The sequence below is a fragment of the Phaseolus vulgaris genome, chromosome 5, assembly GCF_000499845.2.
Source record: "Phaseolus vulgaris cultivar G19833 chromosome 5, P. vulgaris v2.0, whole genome shotgun sequence".
Taxonomy (NCBI): Eukaryota; Viridiplantae; Streptophyta; class Magnoliopsida; order Fabales; family Fabaceae; genus Phaseolus; species Phaseolus vulgaris.
In genome coordinates this window covers 36,139,354-36,159,173 of record NC_023755.2, presented here as the reverse complement: position 1 = coordinate 36,159,173, position 19,820 = coordinate 36,139,354, and the positions used below count along the sequence as shown (strand labels likewise).

General features: G+C 32.9%; 1 protein-coding gene and 1 pseudogene across 1 annotated transcript; one reads left to right on the top strand and one right to left on the bottom strand.

Annotated features, from left to right (window-relative positions):
- Positions 1-3,953: 3,953 nt before the first annotated feature.
- LOC137835636 (uncharacterized) lies at positions 3,954-13,970 on the bottom strand (annotated as a pseudogene).
- A 1,379-nt stretch (positions 13,971-15,349) lies between these two features.
- LOC137835635 (pentatricopeptide repeat-containing protein At1g08070, chloroplastic-like) lies at positions 15,350-18,150 on the top strand. Its single transcript, XM_068644232.1, has 2 exons — positions 15,350-15,835; positions 16,003-18,150. Exon 2 carries the CDS (start codon positions 16,134-16,136, stop codon positions 17,991-17,993), a length of 1,860 nt encoding a protein of 619 aa, XP_068500333.1. The 5' UTR covers positions 15,350-15,835; positions 16,003-16,133; the 3' UTR covers positions 17,994-18,150.
- The last annotated feature ends 1,670 nt before the right edge of the window (positions 18,151-19,820 follow it).

Sequence of the window (19,820 nt, the reverse complement as noted above, 5' to 3'; positions counted from 1 at the left end):
AAATTAGTTTCTATTATTTTCTATTATTGTTAAATAGTTTCTAAATTGGTATCTAATTAGCAACTAAGGTTTTAGATACCAATTATTTAGTTTCTAAATTTAGTCTCTAAAACCTTAGTTGCTAATTAGATACCAATTTAAAAACTATTTAACAAAAATAGAAAATAATAGAAACTAATTTAGAAACCAAATTTCTTTTTAATTTCTAAAATAGTCTCTAATTTAGTTACTATTGCAACTAATTATTTTGATTTCTAGAAATTGGTTTCTATTTCATGATTTTCTATATATATATATATATATATATATATATATATATATATATATACCACTTTTTCTATGCCTTCATACCAAATATATTCAAGGCTTAAATTACATTATGAACTTTTCAAGCTAGATAGCCTAGCTTCATCCCTCACTTGAATTCTCATTTAATTGTTAATTAGATTAATCATAGTTGTAGAATCTCATGCATATGGTTTTCCATCAAATCCATGATTATTTAATATTTTTGAGGTAATTAACAAATTAAACTGAGTCTTTTCCAAGAACTGTGCATTTTCGTTATGGATTCCCCCAGTTAAGTTTGGTAGCCACCCATATGCATCTTGGCATCACATATTTAGTGCTTGGGTGGCTTCATCTTTCTTTTTTTTGCTATGAAGTCAACATTCAATAAAAAAAAATTAAGTTGTGATGTTATGGGAGCATTTTTTTAAGTTCCATGAGTAACTAGACAACATTATCATGGATGCACATATATGCTTTAAATAATATAACTTAATATTGAAGAGCAAAGATAAGGTTTCATTAATTTGTTATTATTCTCTAACCGTCACAATAATTATAGCTTGAATAATCAATGATAACGATAGGACTATCCCTCTTAGTTAAAGTGAAAAGACATGTAAAATAAAAAATAAGAATATGTATGTAACATGTTATTTTAAAGTTTATATATTAGTAAAACGTATACTTAAATAAGGATTGGTGTGGAGTGTATTTATTTTTATCAACAAATAATATATATATATATATATATATATATATATTATAAAGTATATTTAAAGTTTTTAATCTTTTTATAAATTTATAATTAAAGGTGGAAAATAAAATCAAATTTTCAAATTTAATTCATAATTGTCTAAATCTATATTACTTTAAATCTATTTAAATGGATTTATCTTAAATTTAAATATATATTTTTTAATTTTAAATTCAATCAATTTAATTAGATTTGGATTGGATATAGATTGAATATTTTTTAGATTTAAAAATTCAAAATCAATGTGTGTATCAATCGTTTCAAGTTATGGAATGGTAGATTGAGTCAGACATAAGTAAGGTAGCACCGGATCGAGCTCAGGTTGAGACAAGTAGGTTGGGGCACATATCGAGTCGAGTTGACCCAAGAGAAGGTAGACACGACTCAGCTTGAACCCAGGTCAAGTCTAGTTAACCCAGGCATAAGTCGAGTCCAGTCGACCTATGTCCAGGGCAAGTTGATTCGATTTGGACACACATCAAGTTAATTCGGTCCAACGAGTCGAGTCAATCTAGGTCGAGTCTAGCCATACTTAGCTCGTGCTCTATTTTAGCTCAGACCTAAGTTGAGTTTAGTTAGTCCAAGCTCAAGTCGATTCATGTTAGTTGGGCCCAAGTCGAGCAAAGTCAGTTCAGGCCTAGATAAAGTTGAGTGGGCCTTTACCTAATTAGAGTCAAATTGACCTAGGCCAATGTCAAACCGAGTTGACCCAGTCTAGCTTAAGCACAGTCAGCCCAACTCAAGTATAATTGAGTTGACCTAGTATGAGTCGAGCTGAGTAGACCCAGGCCCAAGTTAAGCTAAGTGGGCATATGCATAAGTCAAGATGAGTCATCCCAGTTCTAGCTCAAGCTCTAGTAGTTCGGGTCCAGGTCGAGCTAAGTTAGCTCGAGTATAGGTCAAGCTAAGTGAGCCCAAGCCTAGGTTTTAGCCAAATTGTCCCGGGACCAATTTGAGTTGAATCAACCCAAGTTTCTTGGATCAAGCTAAATTGGCAAGAGGGCAAAGTTGAGAGAATTCGACCGAGTCGAGATCAAGTTGAGTCGGCTCGGGCCCAAGTCGAATCAATTCGACCTTGGCCCAAGTCGAGTCGAGTGGGCTTAGGAGTAGGTTGAATTGATTCAACCCATACTCAGGTCGAGTAGAGTCGACCTTGACCCAGGTCAAGTCAATTTGGCTCGAACCCAAGTCAAGTTAAGTCAGCCTAGGCTTAGGATGATTCGAGTTAGAGTTAGCTCGAGTTCAAGTCAAGCTGATTCGACTCAGAACCATGTCAAGTTGAGTCAGAGTCGGCTCAGCTTAAGTGTAGCTCACACCTAAATGTAACCAATTTTGCTCATACTCAAATTGAGTTGAGTTAGAGCTAGCTCGAGCTAGAGTCCAACTCAACCGTAGATTAAGTCGAGTCAGCCCAAGCCTTAGTAAACTTGAGTTTAATCAAAGTCAAATTGGTAGTTAAACCTTGGTAACTAATTAGGTATCAATTTAGAAACTATTTATTAATAATAGAAACTACTTTAGATACCAATGATATTTTAGTTTATAAAATAGTATCTGATTTAGTCAATATAATGACTACTTATTTTTTTTATAAAATTAGTTTCTATTTAATGATTTTTTTGTAGTGTTAATTGAAACAAAAAAATTTAATGGGTTTAAATATATAAATGGTGATTTTAAAGGAAGAAAGAAAGTCTTGAAAAAATGAAACAAGCTTGTCGAGAGATCAAGGAAAAATTGGAAAAAAAATGAACAATAAAATATGGTTTACAAAGTTAATTAAAAGTAAAAGTAGGAAGAAAAAAAAACACCTCTCTAATTAGATAATTTGAACAAAATATTCGAAAATAAACTTTCATGTATTAATTGTTATCTTGTGGAAAAGATTACTAGATTACTTGATGATGTTGAAGAGTAGTGTGAGTGAATTTTAAATGGCACAAAAAGTTGCTTGAATGGGATGAAAAATAATTTGCCTATTACTAAGTTTTTTTCTTGAATTTCTTTAATAAACTTCTTAATTTAGTTTATCATGATAAATTCTTTTGGTTTATCTCGCTAAACTTTATATTTGATCTATGGTAAACATTTCGTACAAGTGTTCAATTAATCTGTTTTGCTTAAACAAATCTTATACAATTAGTTTATTGATTTTTCTTCATAAACGACACAAAAAAAGCATTGGATAAGGACATGTACTTTTTAAAAGATGGAACTTATTCTATAAATTATGGTGGAAGAATTATGAATTTTAAGATTATCTATAATACAAAAAGAACATTAAGGAATGTCGTCATCTTCTTCAAAAGGAAAAAAGAAAAAGAAAAGAATATATACATGACATTCTTGGTTTTAAAATGATGAAAATGCACGATGAATTGGCTAGATATTCTATTTAAAGTGGAAATATAATCATTGTTAATGTTATTGTAACATGCAAGAAGACTAAATCTTTAATCACTTTGGAGTAAAAATTATGTTTCAAAAAACTTTGGAGTAAATTATGTTTCTTTCTTTTGAAAGACATTAATGAATTTTTACGGTGCATCGTTGTAAGAAATAATAATGTGTTTCTAAGGACGAATATCAAATCCAAAAAAAAAAGTTAAATATTCAAATAGAATTCACTAAATATAGAACAGAATAATAAAAGTTTGTTGTGATGACAATGATTAAAATGAAAACAAGACAAAGAGTAAAAAAAGTGAACCGTTATACGACAAAATTATTAAACTTTTAAAACGGTTAAGATTAAGTTGTATTATATTTATATGCATTGTCTCAATAACTTTCAAATACTTCAGCCTCAACAAATTATAAGTTTGGAAACAAATTAAGGGTTTTCTAAAATGAGAAAAAAAAATGCTTTCATGTACTAAACCAAATACATTAGCAATAACATACACCATTGGAGATGGAATAAAAAGTTTACTAACATCCAAGCTAAGTGTTACATACTCTTAGGAGTTGTAAAATGTCAAAAGCTAAGTGTGAGCATTAGTTTATTGAGCTTTCAGTGTTTGGCCATGAACACTAATTGGGTTAAGTTTCGATACACACCACATCACTTAGGAGTTGAGGCCAATGACAGTTTATATACACTTTCCTCTCTTAATCTATCAATGGACCTTTTAAGAACAAAATTGTGACGAAACTTCAAACTCCAAAACAAACAATATCTCAGATGAGTATTGACCCTAGTACACCCAATATCCATCACTTAAGAGTCGAGATCAATGACAATTTATATACACCTTCCTCCCATAACCCACTAAGGTTTGAAATGGGGAAAAATCAAATTTTTCCTTACATTTTATCGATCCACTTGTATCTCTTCTCGTCCTTAATTTGGTAATCGAACTCTTAATTTCATAACCAGCCAATGGTGACTCTTCATGAAGACAAACGGTTGATTAATGATCATAATGGCTATCTTAAAGTCTCACTAACGGTCATTATCCAAAGGCCTATAAATATAAACATCTCCCAGGAAATATATCCTATCCATATTTTACTACATACTATCATACTTAAGTATTCTTACTAACTTAAGCATTAAAGGATCTTTTAAGCATTAAAGGATCTTTTGTAAGTAAACACCCTCCTCTTTCTGGCGATCAGTCAAAGCAAGGTCTCCTGAGAGAACTTCCTCATTCCATCTTGGAGCTCTCCAGATCAATTTTCGGCAAGAACAGGTTAGATAGTTATTCCCATTACGTATGATACTCTTTTACTCTCTTTACAAGGTATCACCAGCTCCCTGTGGCAGAAGACCATTGACCTTAACACGGATCCAAATCATGTAAACAGCTGGGGTATGAAACATACAGGAATGAGTGGTGGGGCCAGTGACAATTTTCTTCCCTCTTCAAATAAAGTACTGGACTTTTAACCATATTTTTTACCATTATAACTACTAACTCTAGCTCTGCCTTGGGCCTGCACCCCCACAAATCTGGAAGATTCAATTAGTCCTGAGAAATATTATTTAAACAAAGTTACACCAGTTGCTGATGTTGCATGGGGAAATAACAATACTAGTTACCATTCACTTGAGAACATGAACAAGTGACAGATGCAACCCAAAACCATTAAAAATCAACTTTCGGAGATTTCCTATCTTTCTCACATCCAGCACTAATGAACTTGGTATAGGGATAATACTGTTAATGGATCTAAAATACATTATGATACCATCACAAAAAAAATTAATTTGAAGTATAACTCAATCTCACAAAAATTAACTAATATGGTGTGATATGCACTTAAATACTATAATAGTCATATACCTAATTAATGTGAAATTTTGAACAAGGGGACTCAACTTTATGAGCAAGTTCCACTGTGCAAGCAGCTGCGAGGCCTAGCAATTGATTCACATGACGAAACAGTTGCCACAGTACAATCTCTAAGAAAGATGAGGAATCATCCATTAGACATACAAGACGGAGATTATGTAACAAAAAAAGGAATGAAGACAGTATTTTCCTAGTTGAAACATCAATTAATGATGTAGATTGTAGAAAGACGAGAAATTAGTAGGGTCAGGAACCAGTAAAGTATATCGAAAGAAAATTTGAAATCAGAGAACAGTGCGAAGAGACTATACCAATGAAGTACTAAGTACGAACCAGCAAGGTTTGGAGAACGTAAAGAGATAGTAGCCAATAAGTTATAAGATATAGCAAATATACCTCTAGCTGTTCATGAAGACACCTCAGAACATATAACTGCAACTGAAGTGCCTACAAATTTGCAAGTCACTAGTAACAATCAAGAAAAAAAAATCAGTTGATTTAGAGGACACCTAATGCCAATATGAAAATAACCATGAATGTAAATAGTGGATATTCAGAAGTAGGAATTCATATTGATAAGGAATATAATAAATAAGATGAATATTCATATTGATAAGGAATATATCAAGCGGGTGTCAGCCACAAAGCATGACACTAAAGGAATCAATTACATGTAATGTAACAGCCTAAATTATATCTACTATGTTTAAGCCATCTTTATTAGAAAGAACAAATATGCCTGCAAAATTTTAACAACTAAGGGAAACTTGTTTTATATACAAGAATCATTGTTAATAACGTTCTGCTCCAAATATTGCTGTTCTACTCCTTTCAGAGAGATATGCATAAAAATTTGTTTTTATAAAGAGTCGTCCTTAATTTGTTAATAAAATTTAACCCTCTGATTCCAAAGTTCTGATTTCAATCCTGTAAAGCATCATTGGCAGTTTCCTTTCCACACTTCTCAATGAATGAAAGCTAGCAAGCACTCAATTTAACTTCAATACAAGAAAATGCAAAGAGACTTGTTAAAAATAATCTATCAATATCATACAAATCAATAGAAGTTTATGGAATTTTGTAGCACAACGGTCATGGTGAACCATATGCACTTACTGTGTTGTCAATTCCGTCAGGCAGTTTTCCATGAATGATCTTCTCATTTTCAAAGGCCCATTTATTTACCAAATCCAGTTCTTTCTTTCTTCCCAAAAAAGAGCCATCCTTGATGGTTCACATTCAATGAAACAGAATCAGTGAAATCCAACTACGCAGCCACAATTACTACGACACACTATGTAATAACTCAGAAGTTTTCTTATGTTTTCCTTAAATGAAGAACACACGTGACTAAGTTAGGTTGCTGTAGAATTGAATGCTGAGCATTTGGATTCTGAAATGAGTATCCAATCATAAAGAAACAAAATTGCTACGAAGCAGTAGCTTAAAAAGCAGTCTCAAAGTGGATAAAGCCCAAGTTCACTGTATAGCAGCTAATGAGACAGTTGATATTATCAGCAACATGAAGGAATTGCAGCCATAAATTGAAGCAGAAAATTAAGAGTGATAAAAAATGGACTAACCTTCAGGATCGGTTGGCCATAAAGTGAGCATACTTCATAGGAATAATATTTATTTTAATGGATATGCTTTATGAAATTGTTAGCAGATTAGCCAACTCTGGGTTTTGTAACAAAAAGTACAGGTCCTGGGTTCAAAGGAAGGAGGCTCCAATAGGAATCTTGACTATCAACCAGACAACTATGCCATTTGATTCTATAAGAACCCACGGGAAAGTTAGACACGTCAAGTGAGCAATGTGAAAACCCCTGCCCTTTCTCATTAGGTCTAAAATCCATTATTGTCTCCACAGCCATACTATTACCATGGCCCCTACTCTGCATAGAAATTCTCCTCTTGCCTGCCACACCATCCAAGACATGGCAAACCAACTTCTGGTTCAGTTCAACAATTTCATCATCTTTCCAAGCTTCAGATCTAGATTGCGAGTGCCCCAAGGTTTGTCCACATGGGACGAGGAATGACGTACTGCAATGAAGGATGCAATAACACTTAGTTGACTTAACCACAAGGTTTGGTGGCACATTCTTCAATTGAAGACAAATATTCAATGTGATGTGGGAGCCTTGCGAAACAGATATTTCAACCCCATTACCAGAGTCCTCATTGTGGAGAAAAAGTTCTGACCCAATGAATGGTCTGCACAAATAATGCAAAACAAATATTTCAACACCGTATTTTTAAGTGTTAGGAAACATAAACAAACACCAAATTGCGAACTCTTGGTCGTGGCTTGATCAAATTAAGAACTTAAACGGACTACAGCAGTTCTAGATTTGCATATAAGGAGACTACATCATAAAATCAGAGAGCAATAAACGTGTAAAGGTTCACAACAAAGAGAACATCTATTAAACAACAAAAGAAAAACTAATTCAGCTTAAAATACTAACAAAATTGGGAAACCATTTCTTGAGACTCCGATAAAACAAATGCAAAAGCAAACTATTCAATTCCTTTCGTTTAAAGTTTATATGATTCATTTTGACATGAAAAGGAAGATAAGGGAGAATATTGAAGGAAAAAACAATAGTGCATGTGAGGATCATTACAATAAAAATTGCATCATAATAAAAAACTACATATTCATTTAAACTTTCATTAAAAAGTTTACACTGATTCCATTGAATAATTGATACACACACCTTACTTTGAAGAAGTACTTTGGAATCCGAAGATGAATGTGCATCAATTTTATTAAAGTATTAGAAACTAGTGACAAAGCATTCTTGGTAAACTGAGATCCAGTTTTCTGAAGCAAGCAGACAGCACTAGAGACAGCATAACTACAAACATTGAGCACCTCTATGTCTTTATAGGCAATGCTACAAGTTCGGTAACCGGATCCTGGGGATAAACAGATCTCATTTAGGTCAAAATAATTCAACAGCAAAGAGAAACTCGCTCTGGTTCCATGATCCACACACCAAAATAGCCTCCTTAAATTTTGTATTGTCAAAGCCTGTAAATTACTAGAGGTTTTGTCACCAATAAAAATTCTCTGAGAATCTTGGTCTATATTAGACACTCCAAAAGCAGTTACAAATGCTAATACTGAAGAACTCAGACCATGAGCTGCAAGGACTTCAGAACTTTCACTGTCCATCCCAATGAAAGATGCTCTAAGTAGATCAAATTCTTCTGCTAGTCTGAACAGTTGTAAGGAAACTTGAGTAATATCTTGATAAGACTTCAGGAATTGAAGCTTATCACCACTCTCAATCTCTACCTGATTTAAATTTTGATCCACATTCAATGAAACTTCCCCCAAAGCTTTAACCGCACCAACTAAATTTTCCAAAACTCTAGCTCTTAATGATAAAAACCACCTCTGAAAACAAAATGCTTGAGAACTTGTTACAGAGGCATCCAAAATTTTCAAGGAAGAGCATACTTCCACATGAGAGTGATTAAGCTGATCATAGTAATTACAATCATTGATATTCCTGGCAAGTCTTGGATGTGTATCGTCCTTGTAATCATGTGTTAAAGGAAATTTGATAGTCCCCGCCAACTCCATTGATGTGGTTCCCTGTTTTGGCTGCCTAAGAAGTTGGATTTTGTCTTCAGAATTAGAATAATGGAACAATGTTTTTAACCAGCTACAGCAAGAATTAGACTTCACTTTCTCTATTAATGACCTGAATACAGTAGTAGCTCGCAACCATTCACCCTGACACGCAGCATGAGCACCAACCTTGTAAGCAGTCCAGCCATTTGTTCATGTCAAGACTTTGTTTACAAACGTTGTGCATTTAACAAGACAACTAACAGGATGTGTTTCATCATTCGCATGGACTAAGCCATCACAAATAGGTTGAGTGTGCAATAGCAGATGGTACAATATGTGTGTATAGCAATCAATTAAACTACACTGGCACACAATTTCAGCCAAAATAGTCACTTTACTGAACACTTCAGTATTGACAGCACCAACTACATAAAGATTTTCAAGGTATGCCACCAGAAATCTGTATATTTTGGAAAGAAATTTAACAAGAAAGGAACTTTGCTTTTCTCCTTTCAAATTTACAGCTAGAAGAGTTGATGGTACTGCACGGTCAGTAGATGCAATTGTCACAAGATAATATTCAATCACTTCTTTTATGTTATCAAATACCAAAGAACCAAGAGAAGGATGACTTTCAACAACAGTTAAAATAATCTTTAGCAGATACTGGAGCTCCTGACAAATTGTCAGATCATTTTGACCACCTTCCAACAATGGCATCAACAAAATTTTGATATGATCTTTGATTAAAGAGATAACACACGACGGCAGGGAAGAACAACCAAAAACATTCTCAATATCTGCTCTGTCCTTTGTCCTACAACAAAAATCTGCTAGAATGCAAATGGCCAAGCAGCTGTTCCTCGAGGCTGGATGTTGACTTGTGTTTTCAATAACAGTTTGAAGCCTCATAAATTCTCGAAGCTCCTTGTGAAGTGAAGAAGGCGGAACAGAACGAAGGACCTGCCAATCATTTAATGCATGTCAAACAAGTTCATATATCATAAGAAATAAAAATGAGTTTCATTTTGCCAGGTACCGAACTCAAACCTTGTGCAAGACTCTTAGAGCTTTATATTGAATGGGAAATGAAATTTCAGGTTCCTCCACTATGGAAAATAGCCCACGAATTAGACCCGAATTATCTGAGTTCTCACACAATCCTCTTCTGAATAAAAAATGCAAGCATCTTAATGTTGTTTCTTTTACATGTGAAGTTCTTTCTCGATTGAGAAACAAAAGAAGAAAGTCCACCTGAATCCAAAATGACTTAATTACACAAGCAAAGCACCATAGACATAGTATATATTTTGAATTGGGACCATCATCCATGCATGCTAAAGCTGGCTGCCTGGTGCTTTATTTTACCAAAAGCCTTAAATAGTTTACTAGCCCTTTTCAAAGGAAAAAAAATCTAGCAATGAGTTTCATAAACTTCATGTTAAGGATAACTTTTAAAACAATCTCACTCAGTTGAAGGAACAAAGCAACACTTGGCAAATGGTCACACAAAATATTTCAAACCGAAACTAAAGCAAGGATAAAGTAATAAGTGGCCTTTCATTCCTCCTGCTCAACTAGGATGCTCAAAATCATATAGTAGGACAGATACATACCTGACAAGAGGTAAAAGGAATTAAAATGCAAGCAAGTTTTGAGAGTGAGTATAGCATAGCAACCATAAAATCTTCATCTGACGAATTTAGTACCAACTCCATACCTGTCTGCATTAAATCAATCATCATATCAGAAAACCAAATATGATTGTTCCAATAATGAAACAGACAAAAAATAAAGTAACAAATTTCTTTAGGTAGGCTAAAAACTTAATAATTGTTATGTTATTTTGCAATGCTATTAAGTTTGGATATTGAACCAAGGCACAAAGTGCAGAGAGCTCATTGGGCAATAAAATATATATATCAGCACTGTACTGCAAGAATTAGTTCTCATTTCTATTTTCTTATAACGTTACAGTATTAGTTTCAAACAAAAATTCAATTCTCTAACTTAATTGTTCTATGGCAACAAGGGAGCAACACACCAGAATACATTGTTCCATAATCAACAATTAGTAGTCCTAGACTTTTGATTAAATTGAACTGGATAATGCATTATAAATTAGTGGAAGAGGTGTCCTCATTTCACTTTGTTGTGGATAACTCAAGCAAATTCACTACAGAACAGTCTACCACATAAACACTAATACATAACAGAGAGAAGCCACAAAAATAAATGATAGAAGGTAAACAAAGGAAGAACGAGAAATAATCAGATACAGAAATAACGTAGTTCAATTGAAGTGTTACTGAACTTCAATCTACATCAATGACAAAATTGACTATGCACAAAGATTATAACACGAAGTTTCTCTCTCAGTGATCTTTTGCTCAACTCTCACAGTTTATTGATTTTACAATTGAACTCACACAACTCTCAGTTAGTTTAACTGTCGTTACAGATTCCTATATATAGCATACAACTACTGTAACCAACTACTATAAAATGCACCTAAACATGTGGAGAGGCACAGCACATGAATAGTGTCTTCCACTTCTTACTAGAAATATTACTTAGACAGCTGCTCCAGACGATACTAATCTCAATAGAAGCTATGAGACTAGACGTTCAACTAACACTATCCATCACATGCTGGAAATGCATATTTTCTACTCGACAATCAGGTCAAGTTTGGCGGTTTAGGAACCTTGACAAGATTTTACTGAACTAATCTTCACACATTTGATGTAAGCTTAGTGTTATGATTTATTACTGCTAGTTGAGGCACAATGTCAAGAAATATTTACAATAAACTAGATGAGCCAATTTCAAAAAAATTAGAACTCCACTTCAACAAGAAAAAATCAAGGTATTTTCTTCATAATTACTCTAGGCCACCTTGTTTCCACTTGGTATCTTGTTAATCACGTCCCTAGGAAAAACTAAAGGAAGACAACATAGACATGCAGAAACAGAAAAAATCACAGTTATTAGAAATACAGATAAACAAGACCATAATAGTTGCAACATTAGCCAGAAAGTCGCACAATATTATAGCTGTCATTGCATATATAATTATCAAATACCTTTTATGCTCTATGTGCAACGGAATAAGAGGATTTGCATTTTGCCAAAACTCGGGCAGCAGCCAACTTTACTGGCAAAGAAACTGAAGATGAATTCATTATATTAAATAGCATCTCCACTGAAATAGATGCAAAATCATCTGATATCTCACAAAGGCAACCAGTGGCATACAAGGATGCTTTCACCTCTGAAATCTCAACCCAGCATTTCAGATGTATTGATACAGAAAATTAGTTATAATAAAAGTGTCTTCAAATAGGGTCACGTAAACAAGTTAGAATTCACAATTAAAGAAAATTAGGAGAATATTCCAAGGCAGTCAACCTCCACATTTTATTAAATGTAAAGGAAAAATGATATCCAATCAAGCAATCACTATCATGTGTCAATCCATCCATGTAGAGTCATGTAAATCAAATTAAGATTGTAGTTTCTCACTTACAATATAATTTAACAGAAAATATTTTTGAGACCTCATTTAGGTACTCAGGTAGGAAATCAAGTAAACATATCTATTCAAGAGACGTCAATATGAAAGAAATCAGACATCTAAAACAACAGCAACACTAAGGTACTTATTTTACCTCACAGTCATGAGCAGAAACAAGGCTAGAAAATATCAAGTATCGAATCTGAGCATTGTCTTTCAGAAAATCAGCCCAGCAACCAAACAAAACCAAAGCCAGTGCCTTCGACTCCAAATCCCCACTATCAAAAACAGATTTCACTCTATTTAACAACTCCAAGTGATTAGCTACTCTTGCCTCTGACAGCAACCCTTTGCACTGCTTTGTCTTCTCCTTATTGCGATGTTTCCATTCAGACAAGAAAACCCTAACAACTGAAAGTCTGGTCTCTATGTCACCACCCCTAAAGGCATCAGCAAGGCGCAAGAGGATAGCATTGGCAAATATTCTATCTTCGCCTGGAACAAGACCAAACATAGCACAGGGAGCAACACCAGATTCAGGCTCTATACTCCATTGCCAAAGTCGACGCTCCATTTCCAATATGGCTTTGACAAGAGCACCTGGCAGTGAAAAATTTCAAAAACCATAAAAACAAAACAAAAAAATAACACAAAAACTATAACAGTTTTAATTTTAAGGCTTTGTATGGAATGATAATACACAGTGAATGAGGCATTATTTGAATAGGCACCATTGTTTATATAGCCCAACTTGCAGAGGAACAAAGGAGAACATAATGATGAAAAAAAGGGATGAAAGAAGAGAACTAAATAACCAGGTTTTGCAGAACGGAGGCCCATTTCAAGTTGAATGCTCCATTCCATGGCACGAGCAACACAAGTTGGTTCCATGGCGAGTTTTCTTATCCAGGCAACAATGCTAACTACAGAGCACCAATTGCAAATACAGATTAATCGTTGTTTCAAGAAATTTTAATTAAAAATTGTGAACGACTAATTGATCCCTATAATTTTCCCATTAAGCTATTCTTCCCCCTCCTAAATGATGACACATTCAATCCATACCTGATAATTTAAGCTGGAAGGGGATAGTATCAGGAGGCAGCAAAAAATAATAATCCTTCTCTATTCTATCGTGTTAAACCTTCATGAAACAAGCAAATGCAATTGGTTTTCAGAATTCATATATAGTGAATAACTGTGTAAGGAGTGGACTCAACCAAGATGACTAAAGCAACCACGTGCTGAAAGCACAATAGTCTAAGATATAATTTCAATAAAAAATTCACTGCACTGTTTTCAATAAATAAAAAATTGAAGAAGAAACCCACTGTTGGTGGATTTTCCGGTGAAATCTGGTAGGTGAGGACTGTCAGCTACCTGAACGGCTGCTTCTCGCCGTTGGAACGGTTGTTATAAACAGTGGTCGTGGCGGAGCTCCGTCAGACGGTTGTTTCGCGTGGAGGCGGAACTCCGTCGTGCAGGACAGTGGTGATGGGCGGTGTATTGGAGTTTTCAAATTTTATTAGTTAACTTTATAATTATTATAATAATTACTAAAAGGTTATAAATTGCAGAATGTTCCTACAGTAATTAATTTTTCTTTTCAAATAATATATATGAATGTATAGCATTTATCCAAAATAAAAACAAAAATTGAATGAACAAATATTATATAACAGTATATAAATTTTTAATTGTATTTATTATCTGCATAATAGTATGTAAGAATTTTCAAATAAACTATAGTGGTTTTATTTAATGTAGTTTATTTATATTTGGCTTAGTTGTAATTTTAGTTCCTGTATTTTATAATTTTAATGGTGTTACTATTTTTAATTACTTATTTTTTTAATTATTTGTAGTTATAGTTTCGGAATGTTTTTATGTTATTAATTATATATAACAATTTCATTTTCAATTTTAAAAATATGTTGATCAAAATTCTAATTTTTAATAACTTTTCCGTGTCTTTGCAATATGAGTTAAAGCTGGAATGACAATCAATTCTTTTGAAACTGCTATCTTTTAAACTTTTTACTTGGCACTTAACATAAATAATGATCAACCGATCATAGAGTTGCTACTAAAGAGGGAGTAACGTCAGGTTTGGGAATAGTTCATTAGATGAATACTCTTAGTATTTTCTATGAAGCTTTCAGGGACATAGAAATTTGGCAAAGTTTTTGAACTATGTAATGGGATCTCTTTCTTTAATTAGTCTTTAAAGATTATAGTCATTTTAAATTTGTTTTTGTTCGTTGAGCAACCTCAGTTCGTTACATTCTAAATTCTAAACTTTTTTCTACGAATAACGAATTTGAATATATGCATTTCACACAACCTTAATTGTTTTTTTTTCCTTCATGCAACATCCTTATTCCTGTACTTAATACTCATTTTAAATTAATAAAACACTTTTAATTTAATAGGTAACTTAACTTTTCTTTAGTCTTTAATTTCATAACTTATTTTTAAATTATATATATATATATGATATTTTTACTATTTTCTATAATTATTTGATATTTATTCACTTGTAATTTAATACTTTCATTTCATATTTATATAATTATAATTTTTTTTTAATATTTGATATTAAAAAAATAAAATATAAATTATTTTAACATAAAATACTTAATAATATTACTTTTTATTTTTTATTTTTCATAACAAAATATTTAACTTTGAAATAGTCTCAGGTTATAACTATAGTCACTCCCTAACAAAGATGAGGATGAAATAAAAAAAATAAAATCATACTGGAAAAGTTTGGTTTCAAACTCCAGGAGAAGCATGTCATGCAAATGTGACTTGGATAATCCACATTTCAAGGTTAAACGCCGATGAACACATTAAACTATTCATATGGCTGAGAGTCCTCACAATACAGACACAAGGACGCAATTATCAGGAATGCACTCTACCACTAAGCTAATAGCTAGTCGTGCGAGCCTCCTGCCGAGATCCGCTATGCCAAAAGCAAGAGAAACCCCCGTCAAGCAAGAGAAACCCCGTCTCATATAGATAAATTCTTACTCCAATAATCATGAATAAGCAAATTCGCGCTAGTCGAACTTGTCATCAATATTGGCAGCTAGTTAATTAATATTTAATTTTGAAGAGTTTTTTTTTATGTACTTTTGTTACTTTATATTTAAATTTAAAGTTCCATCAACTTTTGAATTTATACATAAATAAATTTTAATTTATAAAATATGCATATTTTTAAAAATATTTATAAAGAAAGTTATCTAAACAGGTGCTTTATATGTGAATGAGTTGTGGTAGAAGAAGATATGGCACAACAAAGAGGGAGAAGAAACAGAGACCTTTGCTCTGGGATTCAGATTCATAAAATCAACACCCTTCATTTCTTGCAGGTCGCACTCTTTTTTCCATCTTCTTTTGCTTTCTTCCATGCCACTTTATATTATTTACTTTCTTATTTCCTTGTTTTTTTCAATCTTATTCCACCATCTTTGAAATGAATTTTTGTGCTCAGTCTCGTTTTTCTCTGATAATAATTATCATATTCTCTCTTTTCCAGCATTGTATTATGTCTTAGAATTCAGTTTTTGCAATGGACCTTCAATAAGAATGAAAGAAATGAGAGTCATGGAAAGCATAAAGTACCAAACGACGGTTGGAGAAACATAGCAAAGGTTGTTTGTTGTTAGGATGATATCAAGTTGTATTCCAGTTTCAGTTGGGGCAAACCCAACAAGGTTGTTGTCAGACGAACGCACTACATTGTCCCAAGTGCGCCAAGTTCATGCCTACATCATTAAAACAAACCTCGTCACTCACGTGCTTTCTGTCACCAAACTTGTTAAGGTTCTTTCTCAGAGCAGTGTTCCCTACGACGCCATTTCCGTTTTTGCTCATGCACTCTCTTGCTTCCATGACATGAGGGGAATTGAGTTTTTTGTTCCCCCCACACTCAAAGCTTGTGGCAAGTCGTGTGCATTGGAGGAAGGGAAACAAATAATGGGTTTCATTTTGAAAACCCATTTGTGGAATGATCCGTTTGTCACTAACTCCTTGGTTCGCATGTGTTTGGAGCTTGGCATGGTTGAACTTGCAAGGTCGGTGTTCGATAAAATGCCTACAAGAGACTTGATTTCTTGGAACTCGTTACTTTCAGGGTACTTGAAAGCTGGTCAAATTGACATGGCACGTGAAGTGTTTGAGAGAATGCCTCAAAGGGATCTAGTTTCGTGCAATACCATGATTGATGGGTACGGGAAGCATGGACTGTGCGAGCTTGCTGAGGAGGTTTTTATGGACATGGGTGTCAGGGATGTGGTGACTTGGACGAGTATGATTTCAGCTTTTGTTCTTAATCATCAACCAAAGAAAGGGTTATGTTTGTTCAGAGAAATGTTAAGTTTAGGAGTTAGACCGGATGCTCCTGCTGTTGTCAGTGTCCTTTCAGCCATTGCTGACCTTGGTTTTGTTGAGGAAGGAAAATGGATACACGGTTATATATTTTCTAATAAGATACTTGACAATTATAATTTTATTGGATCGGCTCTCATAAACATGTATGCTAAATGTGGTCAAATAGAAAATGCCTACCATGTATTTAGAAGCATTTGTCACCGACGAAATGTTGGCGATTGGAATTCTATGATCTCTGGTTTAGCCTTCCATGGACTTGCCCCTGAAGCTATTGAGCTTTTTCAGGAAATGGAAAGGGCAAAACTTAAGCCTGATGATATCACTTTCTTGGGGCTTTTAAGTGCTTGCAATCATGGAGGTCTTATGGATGAGGGTCAGTTTTACTTTGAAACCATGCAAATAAAGTTCAAGATAGTCCCTAAAATTCAGCATTACGGATGCATTGTTGACCTTCTTGGGAGATCAGGTTGCTTAGAACAGGCCCTTGAGGTTATACACAATATGCCTTTTGAGCCTGATGTTTTAATTTGGAAGGCCATTCTTTGTGCCAGCATGAAGCACAATAATGTTGTGTTGGGACACACTGCTGCATTGAGAGCCTTAGAGTTGGCTCCACAAGATTCAAGCTGTTATGTTCTTCTCTCAAATATCTATGCCAAAATGGGAAGGTGGGATGACGTGAGTAAAGTCAGATCGATGATGAGAAAAAGGGGAGTGAGAAAAATTCCTGGATGTAGCTCTATTCTGATGGATGGTAAAGTGCATCAATTCCTTGTGGGGAAGGCCATGAATGTGGGGTACAACCAAAGTGTTTTGTCTAAGTTAGAGGAGGTTGTGTCTAAGCTGAAATCAGAGGGATATGAACCTGATCTCAATGAGGTTTTTCTAGATATTGAAGAGTGTGAAAAAGAAAGCCAACTAATTCTTCACAGTGAAAAATTGGCTCTTGCTTTTGGATTGTCAAGTATCCCTGAGGGTGTTCCCATTCATATAGTGAAGAATTTAAGAATTTGTAGTGACTGTCACACGTTCATGCAACTGGTTTCAAAAATCTACAATCGTCAAATTATAATCAGAGATCAAAACCGTTTTCATCATTTTAATAAAGGTTGTTGTTCCTGCAGAAATTATTGGTAATTTTAGTATATTTAGGTACCATAATGTATATAGTTTGGACAATTTCTAAACCAGGACATCAAATATTGTTCAATTCTCACATCTTACAGGGATGATAATGTAATATTCTAGGATTATCACCTACAAAATTATGCTAGTACAAAATTCATCATTTTCATGGGTTTGATCCACATATTGATTTAAATAGAAAAAATATTATCACATAAAAATATAATAGACCTTTTTTTTTCATTAATCATTTTATATTTACTTATTTAAATTTAACCTTACAGATTGATTTTAGTAAAACTATTTATATAAACATCATGATTATTTCTTCCATTATTAATAAACAGTATTTTTTTTAATTAATCCAACTATACTTTTCTATCCAAATTGACTTAAAAGGATTATGCTAATTAGTGCTGAAATATTTAAACTCTCATTACAAGATTGTTGCTATTTGTATACAGCAAATTTCTTAACAATACTGTCACAAAATTAATTTAGACAGATGGTACAAAATTATATTAAATTTTAAAATTGAATGTAATATAGAAATAATGATACTAGATAACTAAACCTAAAAGAAATATATAGACGATAATATTTGAAGAAATGATAAATGAAATAAATAAAAAAGAGATAGAAATAACGTTATTAAGAACATTATAAAAAATTATTATCTGAAGATATGTGGTTGGTGAAATTAATGCAGATAAGATGTCTTGCTGCAAAAATTACTAGTTAGCATAATCCATAATTAGCATCTTTTTTTCTGCTAGGTGACAAATTAGATATTTTTTCTCTGGTTCCGTTTATTATTGAAACTAAGACGTACGTGAGATTATCTATCATTAACAGGTTTTAAATTATAATGATTAGAAGTAAAAATGGTTAGCCATTGTTCAAATCAATGGTCACTAAATTACTTCAAAATAATTTTATATTATTGAAACCATAACGATCATAGACGTGAAAACAAGTCAATTGTTTAAAGAAATAGAAAATATAATAATAATAATAATAATAATAATAATAATAATAATAATAATAATAATAATAATAATAATAATAATAATAATAATAATAACCGAGAGACTCCAAAAGATAGTGGAGACTCAGATAGAAGTTATAATTTCTCCTTCATAAGATGGATTTTTTTAAAATTTATTCTTTACATTTATTTTTAAATTATATTTGTTTTCAATTGTATAAATCATAATTATTGAGCAAGTAATTTCACAAATTTATTTTATTGAAAATTTTAAATATTAAACTACAACTATTTACTGAATACATATCAACTAATAAATAATACTAAATTTACAGATTATTTAATTGATAAAAAAGAGTAATTCCATTCAAAAAAAACTTAAATTATAACATTGAAATAATATATTTTAACCAAATTTTAAATTCAATAAAAAAAATATTAATTTTTTTTTATAAAAAGTTTTCATGTTAGGCATCACTGTACAACTTGACATCTCAGCAAGGCTGACACCTCTCAAGTAACAACAATCATCTGTCATCACATAAAAAAAATATTATTAAAACAAAAAAAATACAAAAATATGGGGATTAGACCAAAACTCATATGTTAACAAAAACGATATATAGGTAGACTATACATATTCATAAAGAATTCTAAGAACAGACTAGATGGAAGTCTATTATACCAATGAAATGATTCTCTATAAATAAATCATAAATTAGCCAACTTATCAATACACGCATTCCCTTCACGAAAAATATGAGTAACCCAAAACCTGATTGTCCCCCAGAAATTAAGACAAGTATTCCATCGATTACGAAGCATCCACGGAACATTAGTCCTAGCAGTAA